Source organism: Astatotilapia calliptera, chromosome 3, assembly GCF_964374335.1.
Source record: "Astatotilapia calliptera chromosome 3, fAstCal68.1, whole genome shotgun sequence".
NCBI lineage: Eukaryota > Metazoa > Chordata > Actinopteri > Cichliformes > Cichlidae > Astatotilapia > Astatotilapia calliptera.
Window position 1 is genome coordinate 62,465,815 of NC_137424.1, and position 21,906 is coordinate 62,487,720.

Here is a 21,906-nt window from a genome sequence, read left to right on the forward strand (position 1 = left end):
TTGGGGATATGTGTGTGTGTTTGTATGTGTGTGTATGTATATATTTATATTACACAGGACTGCATATTACACACTGATCGATGATCATTTGTCCTATTATTATCAATCACACTGACTGAACAATGTTTATCACAGTTGGATCTTGGAGACGATGTAAATATTTGACAGAACATGAGGTGGAAATTACTTTATAAATTTAAACTGGAGTTTAAATTGAAGAAAAGACGAAAAATCGGGTAAAAATTTGTACTTGTAAGTTGAAACTTACACACAGCCGTGAAACGTGAGTTTTACACATAGTTTTTTTGCTCTGTATATGTAAGCAGACCTTACCAAAGAAAAATATCTAACTTGTGTAAATATGTTTTACAAACACAAATCTTTTTTACACACACACAAATTTTAATTTATAGATGCAAAAACATCATATTTTCATATATTTTCATTTGAAGGTTACAAAACTCACAACTACACATTCTGATTTACAAGTACAAAATATTTATGACCACAATTTGAGCCCATACACATGGGAACCTCAAAGAGGCTGCCAGGAAAGCTGTAACAGTGAAATACCTGCAGAGAGTCAGGTAAGACCTGAAGAGTCAGCTGAATAGGAAGAACAAGATCCAGGCAATCAACACCTAAACACTGTATCTCACCTGTGATCAGGTACTCTGGTGGGATAATAAGCTGGCCAAAGGCAGAGATAAAAGCCACTGACATCAAGACAAAGAAGCTCTTTACCATGCATGGGGTTACAGTTACACTTTACAGTTTAGAGTAAAACCATACATATTTAATCCCTGTAATATTCTGGATATTTATAATCTGTATATTTGTATATATTAGAGCTATTTCTTTGTTAAATATTGTATTATTTAATTTCAGTCTGTTACTGTTCTTATTATCTTGGAGGAGGACGCACATAGTTTGATTAAGGATTAATAAACTATTCTTATTCTAATTCTGATTCACCCCAAACCCATCACCCTGAGTCTGTATGCTAAACCAAAGAAAGGTGCATTAATGAGTGGCAGAACCACCGTCCAGGATGAGACAACAAACATCCATGAGTACATCAGGAAGATGGCCACAACAGATGATGTGCTTAGTGAATACCTCAGGTAGCAGACACCTGAGAAACAAGGGGAGAAGGAGATGAGATGAGCCATCATGGAAGGACAGGCTGGCGGTACGTACCATCAGCAGATACAAGAAGTACTTTTCAAACCTCTCTACATGAGGTTTGAGAATTTTTCTAAACGTTTAAAGTTTCCTGATTTTGCTCTAAATTAAGTGTCTTCTTAATCTCATCTTTCTGTTTCTGTAACTCTGCCAGTTGTTTCTCCACTTCCGGTTTTCTTTGGGTCATTTTATCATGTATGTGCTGCGTTCTAAGCAGACGGTTTTCAATGTTTGCTTGCAGCTCTGAATTTGCTACTTTTTTCTTTAGTAATTTGTTTTTGCTTTCTGTTATTATTTCTTTCAGATCCATGTATCCCTTTGCTCTGTCACTTTCTGTGTTCTTATCCACTGACTGAAGCTTGTTTTCAATATCCTCCACCTCACCTTCCACCACATGCCTTTGTTGTTTGAGTTCATTTTTTACTTTCTTCAGTTCGTTTTCCTGTTCAATCAGTATATTAACCAGCTCCTCCAGGTCTTTCAGCTCTTCCTCTTTCTGCTGTAGTTCTTCAGACTTCTTGTTTTCTGCCAACAGCTGTTCTTTCTCTTTCTCCTCAGCTTCATCCTCAGTTTGCCTCTTTTTCTCTGCATAAGTACAGAGTTAGTTATGTAAAAGTTGTCTGATGAACAATGGTACACACACCTTGATTAAGTTGTTAATCAAGGTGATTTTAGTTGTTAGAAACTTGAGTTAGTACAGATTTGGTGACACCTAGCAGATAGACCAATATGATTACCTTTGATTTTGTTTTGTCTCCATATCCACAGAACAACGATTGTTGTACAAGTACAAATGAGAAAAACTGCCAAAATAATACTGACACGGAGGGCAGAAGAAGGTGGAACTGCAACACAATCACCTAAAATTAAAAAGACAAGATAATTAAATTCATAATAACTTCCAATAATGCTCAGACATGCATTCAAATTGTAAATAAAACAGATAATCATTTTATGAGACACTTAGAGACTATACTTTAAAAGAAATACCACAAAGAGAACCTGTTGAAACATGAAGGACCTTCCCTGACAAAGACGGCAGCTGATGTTACTCCAAAACCAGTATGTATCATTATGTACCGACTGGCTGGCTTTCACAGATGTCCAAGCTACCACATACATCACTTTACATTACTTTGGACTGTGTGCTGAAAACAGCAGTACAGTTTCCCACTTCTCTTCAATATATGTTTAATGAGCTCAGATGTTATTTTGATGCAGAAATGAACTGTGTTGACTGAAAATGGTTTTCAGAGTTGTTTCAGACCACAAAAATGATTTTCTCTTCAAAATCTAGACAATTTTTAAGGCACTGCTACCAGATGGTCTAGAAATCACAGCCAGTCAATGTTTCACAGACTGGAAAACTCGTCCCTCTTCAGTTCAGAAATACTCAGCCTCACTGGGTGGTTTTCTTTAATGCCAAACATCAATTATGAAGTAACTTCATCAACTGTCAGATATTGGATTGGTTTGTGTTACATCCACTGACCTTTTGGCCTCTTCCTGCAAGACAGTTGCTCTCTCCCTCGCTCTCTGTTCCAGGTTCCTACACCTGATTGACACAGCTGAGCAGCATCAAGATCACTTGTGGAGCAGCATAATCCCCCCAGCAGCAAGTGTGTTACTCTCTTTGTCTTTTGGCTACTGAGTCCTGGAAAACATTAGTGCTGTTCTTGCTTTCTTTGATTTGTGCTTTGGAAGCCAAATTTACGATTTAGTCATGGTATTTAGAAGTTAGTGGACGTTTGGTAGGGGTTCTCTGCCATTTCTTTTTTATGTGAACCTTGGAGTTTTTGTTTGTTGTTTTGGCCTTGGAGACCCTGGAGATTAATTTGCTTCCTTTTCCACTCCTACATAATTTAATCATGTAAAACTGTAAGAATTTTTAAAAACCGCTAAATAAATTTTGACACACACTTTATTGTTTGTAGTCTGAGCTTATAAACAGCTTGTGCTATTGCCCTTGTATTACACCTCTCATGCCCCATACAGACAAAGTCAGTTTGTAACAGTTTGAATTTATCATTATATCAATTATCCAGTATTGTTTCTTATATCAAATTTTAAATGAATTTAGATTTGCATTTAATTTCTTTGCAAATTTCAGAAGAAAACATTACCTGAAACATGCATCTGTGTCTCTCTGCTCTGGTTGATATCCCTTTGTTGGACTATACAGTTGACAGTATTTCTGTGTCTCTTCTCCACAGTCACTCTGCTGCTGACAGTATAGAGGTCATCAGGACCTCTGAGGATCTCTGTAGGTCCAGCAGAGTGGCTGTTTCCATCACTGTCCATCCACAGCAACTCAGGCTCCGGATACCAGCCTGCAGACTCACACTGTAAAGCGACTGCACTCCTGTTTATGTTGACTTCTGCTACTGTAGGTAAGGAAAGTGAACCTGAGGATGGCAAAGATGAGACGTGTTCATGCATTCACAGAACAGTGTATTTGATTAATGATATCAGCAGTAAAACATGTCTTAATCAGTGCGGAAAAAACTTTGACTGCTTTTTTCAAAGCTGACCAACACTTCACTTCCTCTAATTGTAACATACTTGGTAACTCAACCACAACGTGAGAACAGCCATGTGATGTTCCAATAATTTACTCCTGCCAATAGTTTACCTCCAGCAGGCTTTTTTACTAAAGCTGTTACTGGAGACGAAAACAAAACATGTTCCAGTGTAGTTGATAAAGGGTAGCGATACTGGGGTGTGATAAAAGAAAAATGAGCAAGGAGTTGGGCCACCAAGCACCATCTGAACTCCACTGACGTAAACTAGAGGAATAAACACCTTCAGTTATTACACCAAATAACACATACTGTCATTTGGTGTTTTGATGATGGTTGTGGAGATCCCTGTCTAACTCAATGGTAAAAAATCTTCCATAGGTGTTCATTTTTGTCTCAGGATAGAAATGTGTAATCACTTAATAAAGGTAATCCCATATAAAACAGCTTTATATGAACAGTGACCCTTCCCTGTAAATGCACAATTGGATTCAAACCCTTGCATCCAGACATTCCCAACAGCATAATAAAGGCATTGGATGTCCTAACTACAGGGACAATTATTTGTCATTCATCTGTATCTCGCAGTGTAATGAAAAATGTCCACTTACCAACAAGAAGTTCAATGGTAGATTCTTTGGACTCTGAGGGAAAAAAGCATCTGTATCTGCCATTATCAGAGTGTTTTACTTTAGAGAGTTTCAGTGAAAGGTCTCCCTGCTTCAGTTTCTCAGTGGACAGTGATGTCCTTCCTTTGTAAGATGGGTTTTGATTAACCAGATGGTCTTGACCCTCAAACCACACATGGACAAATCTGGGATCCAGGTCAGGTCTCCCCCACTCCAGAATCTTAGACACAGCATCTGTCGCAGGGTCCAAGTAGCATGGTAAGGTGACATCCTCACCAACTACTGTGATTATTTTTTGAGAAGATGTTACTGTCTCAGACTGACCTGAAAGGACAGGACAACGTTTTCGTAACTTACAGTCATGTTTATCTAATGTTCTTAGATTATCTGCAGCTTAAGCTTGACTGCTCAGTTTCATTTATATTTTTGTACACCTAACAAATTATAAAATATACACCGTCCATCCATTCGCTTCCGCTTAACCACCACCACTAACCACCATGCCACCGTGCTGCCCTAAAATATACACAGACCTCCAAAAATGACATATTTTGTGTAATGTATTTACTTTAGCTGATAACGTTTGTGTAGATGTTACCTGTCCTTATATCTGTCAGAAGGAGTAGGATCACAGTGTGGTGAAAAAACAAAGTGCATGGTTGACGATTCAAAGTGAGTTGACCACACTGGGAATTCATCCTGGAGTTCTGGATAAAGAATACAAAGCCCCAAAATTTGAATTACTAAAAAGTATATCATGACTTTAAGACAGCAAAAAGCATAAACAAGTAAAAATATCAGCTGAGATCACCAATAACAGGTGAACAGAAAAATACTGATCATCTTGTAAAATTTAGCCAATGGCATGAAACAAAATACCAATTTTAATACTGATGTAGACTGTGCACTAAAAAGATGATTTTATTACAAAGCTAATTATTTTGTTTTCCCTTTTTTTTTTTTCTGCCACAGACCTTCCTTTGGCAATCTGTGTTTTTGATCAGCAAAACAAATATACTTTAAACCAGATTATACTGGGTAAGTTAATGATAAAAAAAACAAACAAACAAAAACTTACCAATACTGCCATTTTGAAAAAGACTGCCATTTTGTGTTAGTTATACGCTTGATCACAAAGTCCAGCACAGCCTGGTAATACATTAACACCAAAAATAAAGGTGGACTAAGACAAGGAAGAAGAAAAGTGTTTAGATTCTGACATTAAACTACTTCCTGTTTAAGAAAAGAAAGCTGTACTGGTTGGCCGTTATTTTTATGATGGCTAACAGAAGAAAAACTTAAAATATAGTATTTTATATATAATGAAAACTTAGCTAACAAATAAAGTTAACACAGTTTATAAAACAAGAAAATGTGTTTGCATTTTATCTACACAATAAAGAACCACCATTAGAAATAAAATAAAACTGTATTTAAGTAACATCACACACTTACCGGTTGTTTCTCTGAGTGAGTTTGCACCTGCGTTCAACACGCTACACAGAATCTTCGGCTGTGCTGAACGTGAATAAGGCAAGTGTGTACTTTGACCGCCTGCGTGATCTTTGGTACGAGGAACTGCTCCAACTATCATAAAATCACAGGCTATGATGTATAATTGTATTTGACAGCGGTTGTTCAGCAACACATTTACACTGATTCAACATGAGAAAGATAATGAAACACCTGATGATACTTCACTAACACTAAAGTTTTGTTACAAATACAGATTTTCCACTGATGTTAAAAAACATAATGTAATAAAAACAATGTTGTTTTTTTTTATTAAAGGCACAATAAAAATGTATGTGTGGCCATTTCATTTCAATGTCAAGCTCATGATGATGAATGTGCTTGTGTGTTACATGTTCACTGCATTCTTTTTTTGTGTGTTTTTGCTGTTGTTTCTATGTGTCATGGAAAATATTATTCAGTCATTACTGGTGTATGATCTGGTGTATGGTTTTGTCTGCTGTTAAACCCATGCAGTTCATCCACAATGACACAAAGTCACCATGCTGGAGGAATAATCAAAGACTCTTAGGTGCAGTGGCTGGATAGTGAAGCTGTAGGCCTGGTTTATCTGTTCTTTCATTTCTTTCATGGGCCAGTATGGATCAATTCCTCTAGCTCCCTGGACCCTTTTCACTCCTGGCTGCTACCTGTTGCTTGGATCAGGCAGTTTTGCCCCCATGCCCCTGCCTTCTATACTTGTGCTGGCAAGTAGTGAATCTCCAGAACCTGTGGCCTCTGGTGCGTGCTCCTCTCATTACTGTTGTTTTGGACCTGGCTCCAATCAGGATGGGTCTGGTGAAGGCTGTTAGGGTGAGATTGTAGAATTGTCATTTGTACTTAGAAACATATAATCATTTATGCTTAGAGGTATATAATCATTTGTAAATTGATAGAATGTCTCATCCTAGGAGGTCTGCTAAAACCCTGTGTACCATGAAAAGGGGAGTACGTTCACTCCCTTTCCAGAGTGTTTTGGCATACCTCACATACCTCCTAGGGTCATGAGAGAGGTTATATCTTCTCTTTCTGATATATGGTATGGCAAATACATCTGTATCTGTTTAAGTATAAGAGCCTTTTGTTTTAGGTGAAGTGCTGGACTCGCGGTCACATTCACTCACACACACACACACACACACACACACACACACACACACACACACACACCTCTGACTCGCTCACCAATTGCTGTACGCATTTGGGCCTTTGGTCACCTGACTTCCCAGCTGTTACAGGTAGGAATCACATACATGTCGCTGCTGCCTCTGCCTGAATTGGCTACACTTTTGTTGATTGGTGTTACTAATGTTTTTGTAGAGATCACCTGCGCATTATTTCCCTGAAGCCTTCCATGTTGTGTGACGGCTGTGTGCGGACAGGGATAGGACCCAAGATGCAGACTCCAGAGACAAACTTAAACCAAAACAGCTTTAATGCTGAACGCAAACATAACATAACTGGGAAAAACTCAAAATAAACTAACACCGGTGGACTGGCAAAACACACAGCAAAAAAAAAAAAAAAAAAAAAAAGTAGATCACGACATGGACACAGAGAAACACAGGGCTTAAATACACAGAGGGAGCAATCAGGGAATGAGTAACAGGAGGGAAACACAGCTGGGGCAAATCAGGCCTAACGAGACCAGGGGAAGCAAAACCAGACACATTAACATCAGACATGGACTTCCAAAGTAAAACAGGAAACATAACACAGACTCACAGGCAAGCACTAAAACAAAGGGAACAGAGACTGACTGGACGTGGAAATACAGCAGACAGGGGAGATAGCAACAAAGGAACACAGACAGAAAACCAAAACACTAAAACTCTAACCAAACCCCACCCAGAGGACCTTAACTTAAGAAAAACCCGTAAAGCAAAGCTAGAATATAAAGAAATAACAAAATCAAATAACCAAAACACAAAACACTGGGTCACCGACCCAGGAACCCTAACATTCCATCGATTGCTGGTATGTTATGTTTTTTTTTTTGTGCCATTCATTTATTATTTTACTTGGTATTAAACAAGTGTGTTTATAGGTTGTAGCTGCAATTAGGTGACACCATTTGATTGGTATGCAGCTTCGATTTGTTACGATCTCAGCCTTACTTCTATTGTCTTTTGCTGTAGATGCTAATCGTATGATGCATTGCAGGAAGCCTGGGCCTGATTGGGCGGAGGATAGCTTTATAGTGGGACTGGTACTACTACTCTGGGCAACATTTACAGAAGTGCTGCTGCTTTGCCTTTTTGGATTCCTTTTTTTGCCTTGTGTCCATTTTTGCTTTTTTGTGTTCTTTTTGAAGGTTGCATTTATTTTGGTTTTGTACATTTGGTTTCCCAATATTTTCATTTGTCGATTATTTTTTAAATTTTTAAACCATTTTTTTGTCTGTGTCACACCATTGTAAGACGGAGGCAGTTTTTCTAGTTGCAGATCACTATTGTGTTTGTGCAGTAAGGCTAACCACAGAGTGTGTTTTGGTTTTTGTTTGAATACATTAACACAGTTTGTTTCTTTTATTCAGAAGTAGGAGGCTTAAAGTGGAAGGGACTGGGTGCCTTGGTGGTGGGACCTTCTGTGTGCTGTGCTCATTTATGCACCCTTGGTTTTAGCTGCGTCATAATGTGAGTGTGTGTATGAAGGTGAGCTGCACGTATGAGTTGGTGATTTTTCTAGATCTGCCCTCATCTGGCATGCCAGTCACCCACTGGTAAGGCACAGCTCTGAATTTTACAGCACATGTACAACCGAGTCATTGGCTCTTTCCATCAGGCAGGCTCCTTCACTTTCTGATTCGAAATCTTGTTAGAAAGACATTTTTAATCTCTGGCCTTCAAAGTGTAATATGTTGACTAACTTCTTACATTTAATTCAATTTAAATAATTTCAATTTAATTCAATCTATTTAGTGCCAAATCACCTTGAGTTGCCTCAATGCATTTGCATTAAAAGGTAACGAGCCTACAATATTAGAGAGAAAATCCCAACAATCAGATAACTCCCAATGAGCAAGTACTTCATGGCTTTTAACCAGAGAAAACTACCAGCAGAACCAAGGGCAGCCATATGCTGCAACCAGTCATGAATGAGAAAAGAGAGACAAGACAAAAGACACACTGTGGAGCTGTAAGCCAGAAATTAATATTAACTAATGATTAAATGACGAGTAATGTATAAACTAGGGCTGGGTATCGATTTAATTCTGATTCACGAGGTCCCGATTCGATTAGATTTGAATCAAGGAAATTTTGCCCCAGACAGTCAGAAATATTATAATTCTGATCATTTATCAGTACATATCCATATTTTTATATCTATAAAAAGAAAGCTGACACTTGTGAGACTTTATCAGAGGTGTAAGTATCACAGCAGATGTCTTTGTGTCAAAGTAACTGATGACAGAAACAGAACAACATGAAGGAGATTTTCCTGGCCTGGCTTTTTATAGCGGATAACCTTAAAAATATTCTGCAGTGGAACAAACACTGAAGGAAACCATGGTGCTGAAGTGAAACAGAGCAACGTTAGAGAGGTTTAATTAGAGACACAGCTAAGCGTTTTGCAATTTGCAAGTTTTGCAAGTTAAAATTTCTTCATTATTGAACAGCAGAAATGAGGCTTTTTTGTCAGAATTCAGTTAAATAAAAAAAAAAACTGCAGCTGACAGTGCTGTAAACAACGGTAGACTGGCGGGTAATAAGCAAGTGAATAATGCAGAAAACGGAGATTTTTAGACGGAAAATTGTTGTTGAAGTACACTGAGCGAGAGAGAGAGAGAGAGCTGTGCAGGAAGTGTGATTTTTATCGTGGTGGAAGCAAAACAGCAAAAGTAAGAGGGAATTCATGACGATGTTTATGTGAATAAGATGAATAAGACCAGGAGAGAAAGAAAGAAGTGAAACAATACAAAAATGATCTAATACAATAAATAACAGCAAAGCAGAAAATAAATCTTTTCTGATGTATTAATCATATATTTTAATGTATTAATCACATACTTTAATCATATCACTTTAGTAATAGTAATAGTACTTTCTCACTCCTGACACCAGTTGTATGCAATTGTATGTGGAATTTTATCACAAGTGGGCCCTAAGTTTTATTCCACCTTCACAGTGGACCCATTGTAGACTTGAAGATCTCCAGACATCCTGCTCTTTGGGAGGTGGCACCAAGCAGAAAACAAGGTCATAATTCTCTCTGTGAGGGAGGAGGTTTTAAGGATGGGGCTGATGGTATAGCCCCCTGTGAGTTGAACTAACATGTAAGAGTTGTGGAATGTCTTTGTCTGTCTCTGTATATAAACAGGCGGCCACAATTCAGAGATTATCCTAGCGTTCTGGCTGGGATGCTTGTCTCCACATTGCAATGTGTTTACATATATAAACACACACACACACACACACACACACACACACACACACACACACACACACACACACACATATACATATATATATATATATATATATATATATATATTAGGGGTGCAACGATATTCGTATCGATATTGAACCGTTCGATACAGTGCTTTCGGTTCAGTACGCATATGTATCGAACAATACAACATTTGTAATTTATTTTATCAACTTTCCTTCTGACGATGCCGTCTGTGTGGAGCGCTCAGTGAATCTGCGTTCGACTACTCCGCCTAGGCTGCACTGTCGAGCGCAGATCCACTGAGCGCTCCACACAGACAGCATAGTCAGACGGAAGAGCGCAGGGCAAGCTAGCGAGACAGAAGTTAAGCTTTCCTTGCAACATGGCAAATTGAACCTCCCCCACCCTCATTCAGATCTGGCGTTTGGAATTATTTTGGTTTTCATGTGACGTATGACCCTGAAGGTAAGCGAGTCATGGACTAAAGTAAAACAGTATGTTGGATGTGCCATGCAATGCTCAATTACATGGGTGGGAGCTAGTGTGTTAGCGCAGTTAGCTCGTTAACGGAGATTTGCCGTGTTGTGGCGTTAAGGTCATTTTAACAAGGTTAACCTGAAAGCACTAGTGGGAACACAACGAATATGACTGCACATTTACGCCAACATCATCCTAGTGCAAAGATAAAAACAGCAAGCAGCATGCTACAAACTTTACCCAAGTCATTTAGACAGCCGTTAGCACATGATCCTCCTATGCTGCTGAGAATATAGCCCAGAAGATTTCTCTGTAATAAACTCTCTTTTCCAAAGATGAGTGATTCCTCAATCAGATACAGGGCTTGCAATATCGCTAGCCCGACGTCCCGGGGCTAGAGATTTTTCCAGTCGGGGTACCAAAATCTATCTCTGCCCTGCCCGTCGGGCTATTGTAGGAAGGGAAAATATATGTCAATGCTTTTGCATTCTTTCGGAAATGTAGCTGGGTAATTATGTCATTGGCATCGGTGAGCCACTGTCAATATGTGACATATTGAAATCGCGTTTGAATTTGCGCTTGTTTTTTGCTTTCACTTTGCAATCGCGTGAACTGTGTATAGAGAGCGACAGCACTGATTGGTGAGTGATGATAATTTGTGCACCAATTCCTCTGACATCGTCTTATTAATCGTTAGCTTACTATGCAAACATGACAAGCGAAATCTCCCGCAGCAAGCTTAAACATGTGAGAGGTTGATCGCGCAGAGAATCGCTGAGCTTATGTGAGTGCCTGTGTAAAAGCAGCAGGATATATGATATATATTTTATATCATTTTAGTTCTGCTGAGCCAAATAAGACAGGTCAGGGTGAAGAAGTGACAGCCAGAGAAAAGCTTACCGCAAAACGGAAAAGTTATGACAAATCAGACTATAAGGCAAAAAGAAAGTGCAGCTTTATGGCTTCATGGACAAAAGAATTTCTGTGGCTGCAATATGACGAGCTAAATAACCAGGGCTGCACATAAGTGGTCCCCAGGTACGCATTCGCTGTCAAAATAAAAAACACACACAAGGGTTAGGGTTAAATTTAAAAACTGTACTTTTGAGTTAAAATATATATTTATAATTTTAATAAATGACAAATTAAAAAGGCAAAATACAAAATACAAAATACATATTTTGCATCGAAAAAATATCGAACCGTGACACCACAGTATCGAACCGAACCGAACCGTGAATTTTGTGTATCGTTGCACCCCTAATATATATATATATATATATATATATATATATATATATATATATATATTCATTCCGTACAATTTTTCTATACATATTCTGTACATTGTTACCTGTACAGGGAGTGCAGAATTATTAGGCAAATGAGTATTTTGTCCACTTCATCCTCTTCATGCATGTTGTCTTACTCCAAGCTGCATAGGCTTGAAAGCCTACTACCAATTAAGCATATTAGGTGATCAATCAATCAATCAATCAATCAATCAATCAATCAATCTTTATTTATAAAGCACTTTTCATACAGAAAAAAATGTAGCACAAAGTGCTTTACATAGTTAAAAGCAGCCCACCCCACCCTCCAACTCACTCCCCACACTCTCAATACACATATATCCCCCCACACACACATACACACACGCGCACACTTAAAGAGTAAAAATTGGGCTGGGCTCGCATGAGCCAAGTGAGGAAACACTATAACAGGGAGCCGTCTGCACCGGGAGCCGGTCACAGACCGCAGCCTCCAGGCTGGGCACACAGCAGGAGGGAGGCCAAGGAGCCCCCCAGCCAGGCTGAGAGGACCCCCAGAGACCCAGCAGCCACGGTCAATCACAGCCCCGGTGCAGAGAGCGCCCTCCGAGGAAACACTGGAGATATGACACAATACGATATATACAGGGTAAAATGATAAAATAAATAAGAACGGGATACAATATAAATAGAGTAAGAAGATTAAAAAATGAATAAGAATAAAATCAAAAAATATTAGGTAAATCCTAAATTAATAATAGAATAACAGGATAGAATAAATAAGCATAAAATAAATAAACGCTAAGTAAAAGCTAAATTAAAAAGGTGGGTCTTGAGCCTGTTCTTAAAAACATGTACGTTCTCTGCGGCCCTGAGCTCCTCCAGCAGGCTGTTCCACAGACAAGGGCCATACCACTGAAAAGCTGCCTCTCCGTGAGTATGTGTCCTGACTTTAGGGACAATCAAAAGGCCAGTACCAGAGGACCTCAGGGTCCGCGAGGGTTCGTATGGTAAAAGCAGATCTGAGAGATAAGAAGGCCCAAGACCATTAAGACATTTAAAAACCAATAAAAGAACTTTAAAATCGATCCTGAAACACACGGGGAGCCAGTGCAGCGATTCTAAAACCGGTGTAATGTGGGCCCGCCCTCTGGTCTTCGTCAGCACACGAGCTGCCGAGTTTTGCAAGAGTTGTAAAGTTGAAATATTCTTCTTAGGAAGACCAGAGAGCAGGGCATTACAGTAATCAATGCGACTGGTAATAAAAGCATGCATCAGCATCTCCGTGTTGGCCCGAGAGAGAATAGGGCGGACTCTGGCTATATTTTTTAGATGATAAAATCCAATTTTGGTTACATGTTTAACATGTGGGATAAAACCAAGCTCAGAGTCAAAAATAACACCCAGGTTTTTCACTTGTAGCGAAGGACATAGTGAAAATGCCTCTAATTTAGACAAGAGTTTCTCTCTCTGAGCCTCAGGACCGACAATTAAAACTTCAGCTTTGTCCTGGTTAAGCTGTAAAAAGTTTTCTGCCATCCAAGATCTTATATCCAAGATACAGTTAAAAAGGGCATCCATTGGTCTGGTGTCATCAGGAGACACGGAGATGTACAGCTGCGTGTCATCAGCGTAACTGTGGAAGTTCACTCCATGCCTCCTGATGACACTGCCGAGAGGCAGCATATACAAATTAAAAAGTACAGAGCCTAGAACCAACCCTTGAGGCACACCACATGTCATTTTATGGATCTTAGAGGAGCATGTATCCATACTCACCATAAAAGATCTGTCAGAGAGATAGGAAGTGAACCAGTTATGTACAGCACCAGAGAGGCCCACCATGTGTTTCAGTCTGTTTAAAAGAATAGCGTGGTCTACTGTATCAAAGGCTGCGCTTAGATCCAGTAGCACCAGGACTGAGAGCTTTTGGGCGTCCCAGTTACATCTAAGATCATTTAAAACCTTTAGGAGAGCAGTCTCTGTGCTGTGGTTCACCCTAAATCCAGACTGGAATATCTCCAGGATCTGTCTATCATTTAGAAAATCATTAATCTGAGTAAAAACAAGTTTTTCTAAGATTTTACTTAAAAATGGTAAGTTGGATACAGGTCTGTAGTTATTAAAATCATTACAATCCAAATTGCTCTTCTTCAGAAGGGGCCTCACCACCGCCGTTTTAAAGGCAGCAGGGAAGACACCCAACTGAAGAGAGCAATTCATCATGCATAAAAGCTCAGCCTCAAAAAATCCATAAAGTGTTTTAAAGAGTGAAGAAGGGATTGGATCTAAAAGACATGTGGTGGGTCTCACTGTGGAGAAAACTTTCTGAAGGTTCTCAGCATTAACCAGGACAAAGCTGTCCAGTGTCTCCTCAGGTACAATCGAGCCCTCAGATGTGTTTAAAATCATATCGTGAGAAGATAAAATATCAGATCTGATGGCGCTGATCTTTCCCCTGAAGTGGTCTGCAAACTGCTCACAGAGCGAGTCTGTGGGGGTTCTTTTGGAGCTTTTAAAATCAGGGTTAAATAAATGATCTATGGTGGAAAAGAGGACCTTGGGATTATTTTTGTTAATACTGATTATTTTGGCGAAGTATGAATTTCTTGACTTCCTTAATGTATTATTGTACATTTTAAGTTGCTCGGAAAATATTTGATGGTTGATATTATTTTTATTTTTCCTCCATCTCCTTTCTGCTGCCCTGCAATTTCTTTTGAGTTTTTTGACTTCTTCGTTTCTCCAGGGTGATGCATGTTTTACGTTAATCTTTTTGGTGGTGAGTGGAGCAACGGAGTCAAGGCTTTTCTTCAGTTTGCTGTTGAAATAACTAAAAATCAAATCGCAGGGTGCAGGTAAAATCACAGGGGGGCATTTGACTAAAACCCTGGTAAAATTTGCAGCCACTTCAGAGGTTAGATAGCGCCTCCTCACAGTTCGCACCGAGGTCTCCCGCTGAATAAAACCGGTGATGTTAAAAAACACACAGTAGTGGTCAGAGACAGCCAAGTCAACAACAGAGGACACGCTGGTGGACAGCCCATGGGTGAAGACCAGGTCCAGAGTGTGTCCTCTGTTGTGAGTCGGCTGCGTGACGTGCTGGATAAAATCCAAACAGTGAAGAATGTTTAAGAATTCTTTTGTTGCAGGGTCAGAAGGATTATCTATGTGCAGGTTAAAATCACCGGTTAAAATTATCATATTATATTTTGAATGTATGTTTGTTAAAAATTCTAAGAATTCCTTGATAAAAGCAGTGCTGTCTTTAGGTGGTCTATAAATTGTGACAGATAAAACTGGAGGGCTGCTGAAAACAATAGCATGGAATTCAAAAGTGGTAAAATGATCAAATAAACTTTGTTTGGTGGTGAGTGTGTTGTTGGCTAAAGATGCAGTCCCATCACCTCTCTTACCACTTCTAATAGAAAAAGAGAAATTAAAATTTGGTGGGGAGGCCTCAGTGAGAACAACTGGTGCATCCGAACCCAGCCATGTTTCAGTTAAAAATAAACAGTCAAGTTTATTATCTAAAATTAAATCATTAATAATAAAAGACTTGTTCGACAGAGAGCGTACATTTAAAAGTGCCATACTGATTGAGACTGGTGGATTTTTGACAATAGAGTTGAATGGATGTTGATATTTTTGAAGAGGCCGGAGGTTATTAATGTTTTTGGAGTTACTGGATTTATGATAATTCTGTTGCTCTCTGTTTGTGATTATGACGGGTATTGTGTTGACTGTGGGAGAGAAAGGTCCTAGTCCAGAGTTTTGTGTATTACTGTTAAAAGTGGAACAAATATAGGAGCTGGGACCAGGGGAACATCAGTCAGTGGCAGACAGATAAGCAGGTAATGTCAGTTTGGGGTAGTGACAGGGCGATGTGCGGGAGTGCTGTACGCCAAATGCCAAATTGGCGGACAGCAAACGGCGTCCCCAGGCGTTGAGGTGGAGCCCGTCTGCCCCAAAAAGATGCCTCCTCTCCCAGAAGGCCTCAAAGTTGTTAATAAAACCCAAGCAGTGGGAGACACAGGCGGAGGAAAGCCAGGTGTTAAGGCTGAGCAGCCGGCTGAAACGGCCTATCCCTCTGCCACAGGTGGGGGTGGGCCCAGAGATAAAACCACTCACCTGCAACTAGAGCTGGGCGATATGAGATTTTTTCATATCACGATATGTTTTTTTTCATTTCAGGCGATAAGGATATCTATCACGATATAAGCCAAATAACTATATTTGTAAGATTTAAATGTGCCGTTGCTCACAAGTAAAATGTGAAATAATCAGCAGCTTGTTTTTATTTAAATATTTATTTCCCATAATAAGTTCAACAGGGTAGATGTACTTAAGGAACATGAGACTTTTTCAGAAAAATAAAGGCAAATATTGCAAACTACACAAAAGGCAGCCGCTAAAGCGTTTAAGTTTCAAAATAGAGCAAACGAAACAGACTAAATTGTCAATTCCACTTAGAAACAAAATATTAATTCTAAAAATAAATCTTAGTTTGTTTTACAGAAGAACAGACAAAACTGACTAACTTTTGTCAATATCAAATAAACTGAGAACTAAAAGGAAATTCTCAATCTCCCCTTGTTGTATAGTTTAGCTTTTCAAACAGTTTTAACAGTTACTTTAGTCTGACAAAAGCCAAATGATGAATTAGCGCTTCCAGTCAGAGACTGAGGCTACGTCCACACGTACACGGGTATTTTTGAAAACGGAGATTTTCCGTTTTCGTTTTAAAAAATAATCCCGTCCACACATAAAGGCAGAAATGAAGGAAAACGCTGCTATGAACATGCCAAAGCAGCAGGTGGCACTAGATTCCTAACCGTGCAGAAATGTTGGCCAATCAGAAGTCTAGAAGCCTCGGTGGGAAAAAGTAAACAAAGCTGGGGCATAGAAGCAGAACCGAGTCGTATGTGTGGAGGGACAGTAACTGTGTGTATATGTAAGCATTTAAACACTGCAGAGAGTAGAATTAACAGTAACATCCATCCATCCATCCATCTTCAACCGCTTATCCGAGGCCGGGTCGCGGGGGCAGCAGCCTAAGCAAAGAGGCCCAGACCTCCCTCTCCCCAGCCACCTCCTCCAGCTTATCCGGGGGAATACCAAGGCGTTCCCAGGCCAGCCGAGAGATATAATCTCTCCAGCGTGTCCTGGGTCTTCCCCGGGGCCTCCTCCCGGTGGGACATGCCTGGAACACCTCACCCAGGAGGCGCCCAGGGGGCATCCTTGTCAGATGCCCGAACCACCTCGGCTGACTCCTTTCGATGTGGAGCAGCAGCTGCTCTACTCTGAGCCCCTCCCGGATGGCCGAACTTCTCACCCTATCTCTAAGGGAGAGGCCAGCCACCCTTTGGAGGAAGCTCATTTCTGCCGCTTGTATCCGCGATCTCGTTCTTTCGGTCACTACCCACAGCTCGTGGCCATAGGTGAGGGTAGGGACGTAGATCGACCGGTAAATTGAGAGCTTCGCTTTTACACTCAGCTCCCTCTTCACCACGACGGACCGGTGCAGCGTCCGCATTACAGCAGCTGCAGCCCCAATCCGTCTGTCAATCTCCGGCTCCCTTCTCCCATCACTCGCGAACAAGACCCCGAGATACTTGAACTCCTCCACTTGGGGCAGGAACTCATCCCCGACCCGGAGAGGGCACTCCACCCTTTTCCGGCTGAGAACCATGGCCTCAGATTTGGAGGTGCTGATCCTCATTCCCGCTGCTTCACACTCGGCTGCGAACCATTCCAGTGCGAGCTGGAGGCCCTCACCTGATGAAGCCAACAGAACCACATCATCCGCAAAAATCAGAGATGAGACTCTGAGGCCACCAAAGCGAAAGCCCTCCGCCACTTGGCTGCGCCTAGAAATCCTGTCCATAAAAATTATGAACAGAACCGGAGACAAAGGGCAGCCCTGGCGGAGCCCATCACCCACCGGGAACGAGTCCGACTTATTGCCGGCAATGCGAACCAAGCTCCTGCAACGGTTGTATAGGGATCGAATGGCCCGTAGCAATGGGCCAGACACCCCATACTCCCGCAGCACCTCCCACAGGACACCCCGAGGGACACGGTCGAATGCCTTCTCCAAGTCCACAAAACACATGTAGACTGGTTGGGCAAACTCCCATGCGCCCTCAAGTACCCTCGAGAGGATAAAGAGCTGGTCCAGTGTTCCGCGACCAGGACGAAAACCGCATCTTGCGTGCTGCACAATATTGTTTATTATTTAGTAACTATTGATATCTACGGCTAGCTAGTTTATTGTGATGGTGTTTTTTTTTTCTTATTATGTTGCTCTTTGTTGTTTGCTGTCTCCTCTGTTTTTTTTCCCTCCATACAGGTGTTTGTATGGTGTTTGTTTGTTTGTTTTTTTTCTCTCTTCCCCCCTTCTCACCGTCTCTTCTCCCCTTTGGTTTTCTTTCTTTCTCTCCCTCTCTTTCTTTCATTCTTTCCCCCTGTCCTATCCCACAGTCATGTCTGTCCCGTTTGTAGCAACTGAAAATAAAATAAATTCATAATTATAATAAAGGTCAATCAAATGGACCAATATGGCAAGGCCATGATGATCCACTTGGTAAAATAAATCCGCTTGGCATCTTTCTTGGACTCAAGACAACAATTCTGATGGCTAAAGATCCAAACGGGACAAAAAAATAATAATAATAAAAAAATTAAAAAAAAATTTAACCACATATGCTTAGAGGTGTAATCAATTGTGTAGTGATAGGATGTGTGATCTTTCGCAGGCTGCAAAGGCTTGGTGTGTATTCCACACTGGAATGCACACCCACATCCTGGGAGCATGGGAAGAGGTCGTACCTTCTCTTATTGTTTTATGGTAGGATAAACGTGTCTCTATCTGTTTTAGGCTAAGTGCCTTTTGTTTAGATGAACCGCTGGACTTCCAGACCAGCAGGTTTAGGGAAGTCATTTATGGGGTCACACTCTGACCCCACACACACACACACACACACACCTACACACACATCCAGGTCTCTGATATGGCTATCATCTTGAATAGCTGTTTAAATTGTGTAATGTATTCTTTGATGGATTGAAAGTTTGCATATAGGCTCCCACTATTAAAGTGAACCATTGTTATTGTCAGCCGGTGATCGGCTGTGATCAGCTGATCACGGGGCCGGGGTTAAAAGAGAGACGCCACCCACCTGTTCGCCGCTCAGACATCAGTATCTTCGTGTCAGGAGCTCCGAAACTCTGCCGACGTCAGTCTCCGCCTGATTCAGCAACTGTGAGTTACAATCCCTTTCAATCCTTTTTCTCTTCCCGGCTCCGCTCGCTCTCTGTCTGTAACGACCGTTCCGAAGCCACGCTTCGTGCTCTGGTCATTACTAGAATAACTGCGTGTCTGCCCCAAACCCACCGCTAGCCTTCGCCGCGCTTGGGTCTAGCCAGCACGCCACACGGGCACGCCGAATCACTGTGTGTGATCCGCCCGGCCGTGACAGTTATACCCTTTTCTACCTTTATTTTCTTTTTAATTGTTCATTTGTATGATAATTGTGTTCATTTATCTTATTGTTAAAGAAATTACAATCAGGATGTATATTGCTTCCATACACCGATGTCCTATTGTCAATATATATATGAGTTGTTACATGAAAACTGTCAGACATCTGAGTTGGTTGTGCAACTTAGACAAGTACCATCATATTTAGCACTGCTTTGCGTTCTGATTTATCAGTTTTATGTTTCTAGTTCCGTCATCTCTTTGATGACCTTTTCCCTGCTCTGGTGTTCTATTTAGTTTAATGAATATCTTACAATCTGACATCCAAGTTGACTGTATTTTCTTCTGTTTTCTTAATATTCTTGCTTGTTTTGCGGTGTCTGCATTTTTCTTGATTATGTGTTCATTTAAATAAACATTTGTTCATTTCAGCTTTCTTCCTTGCTTGAGCAGTTCTTTTTTCTGTTTTCTATTAACAAAATCTTCTTAATCAAGTTTAACTGTTTTTAATTTCCACAGCTCTGCACATCATCCAGTACAATTCTCCATTCCTCATGGTTCCTGTCACTCTCCAAGACTGTTAACAAAAACTAGTGAAAAAATCAACAGGCCTCTTTACCAGACTTCTCCTCCACAGGTATGCAGTCCCGACCAACTGTCTTTACATAGCTGCCCTAACTTCCTCCTTACTAATCCTCTGCACTGCCTGATTCATTTCCCTTCACTTCCCTCCACCCATCATCCCCTCTCATTTTCTTCATTCATCATCTCCTCAGAGTACTCTTTCCTTTTTCTCAGCATACCCTCTTCACGCATTATTACTTCTTACTCGACCTGCTCCTTTCCAGCACCATCTCTCTGTTTAGTCAATTGAGATAATTTCTTTCTTTTCAAACTTTCTTACTTAAACAACATGAATATAATTTATCATAAATTGAACAAAATATTGCAATCTTTCTTAGATTATTCCTTTTTGCAGCTCACGATTGTTTTATTTAAGATACCACGTCAGATAGTAAGGTTAATCAATCAGTGTACATCATGTATTTATTCGTTCTCACCACTCATCTCACTACTAATCACTGACTAATCTACCTCCTCCAGCTGCAAGTTGATCACCTCATAATTGTTTTCTAATTTTGTCCTTCTTTCTGTCATCGTGCTCATTATATCCTCTGTTTGAAGCAGCTGTTTCTCCATGTTCAGTTGTAGATTCTCCAGTTCTTCCTTTTTCTTCTCCAGTTTACGCTGAACACTCAATAGACTTTGTTTTTCCTCCAAGTATCTTTCTGTTTTGTCCGTCTGTTTTTCTTTCTCACTCTTTGCTATTTCATTTTCTACCAGACAAAGTTTCTTCTTGTTTTCTACCAGCTCTTTGTTTATCTCCTCTAACAGTTTGAATTCTTCTTTCTGCTGGCGATATCCCCTCTTCAGTTCCAGCATCAGCGTGATAAGCTCTGATAATACAGTCAGCTCTTCTTGTGTCCTCTCTGCTTGTTTCTGCAGCTTGGTCTTCTTTTCTTTTACTTTTCTTTCTTTTTCACAGACAACAAGAGATTGTAGAAAGAAATATTTTACAATTAATTAAAGCCAAATACAAAATTTAAATTACTCATTACAACCTCACTCCACCTTGCATGTCTTTTGGCCTGTTTGTATTGCATGTCTCATTTGCAGGGATATGGATGGGTGGAGTGGCTCAGTCACAATTAGTAAGAAAACCATCCTTGCTCAGTTACTGTATGGTGCTTTTCCCAGAGACAACCCTTTGAAATTTGGTTGCCTTTAGTTTGTTTCTGCACTAAACGACATTGCAAACACCATTCTTCCACCTATGCACTAATCTACAAAAACGATTGACTACACATGCCATGGGTTGTGTAAGGTTTCTTTTTTGTTGCTTTTATTTGAATTTTTTTTTTTCAAAAATACTATAATATTGCATTGAAAAATGCATCTCTGGGTTCTTGTCATGGCCGTGCAGCCTGGTTTGGGACAAAATGTTGTTTTAATTATAATATATTTGATATAGATAAGCAAATGAATACACAGAAATCTCTCTTAACATTTCTGTTCTTCAGTGCAAGCTTTTAAGCACTATTCTTAGAAAATCATATTAATTATCTAATGGCAGCAGAGAAATGAAAATCCTATTTCATACTTACTGTTTGTTGACTTTTTGCAGATCCACAACGAAACACACACAAGGCCTAAACTTAAGCCACACACCACCCAGCAGTGCAAACACTTCATCCTTCAGATCTAAAAAATAATAATTAAATGAATAAAATGCATGACACAAAATCATGGAAGTTTTTGTAGGTGATATTTGTCAACGCTTTGCCTGTATGCTGTCATGATAGATTTGATATGAAAAATAAAGATACACTTTTACTATCAACTATAATAACCAGACTGAATGTAAAAGTCAAACTGCA

At 40.1% G+C, this 21,906-nt stretch overlaps 1 protein-coding gene across 1 annotated transcript; it reads right to left on the reverse strand.

Moving 5' to 3' along the window:
* Positions 1-381: 381 nt before the first annotated feature.
* Positions 382-21,107, reverse strand: LOC113019628 (uncharacterized). Its single transcript, XM_080295869.1, has 7 exons — positions 21,101-21,107; positions 20,564-21,003; positions 5,458-5,482; positions 4,316-4,726; positions 3,309-3,590; positions 1,923-2,045; positions 382-1,770 (listed from the first exon to the last, which is right to left on the reverse strand). The coding sequence occupies exons 1-7, from the start codon at positions 21,105-21,107 to the stop codon at positions 1,259-1,261; spliced, it is 1,800 nt and encodes a 599-aa protein (XP_080151995.1). The 3' UTR covers positions 382-1,258.
* Between the last annotated feature and the right edge of the window lie 799 nt (positions 21,108-21,906).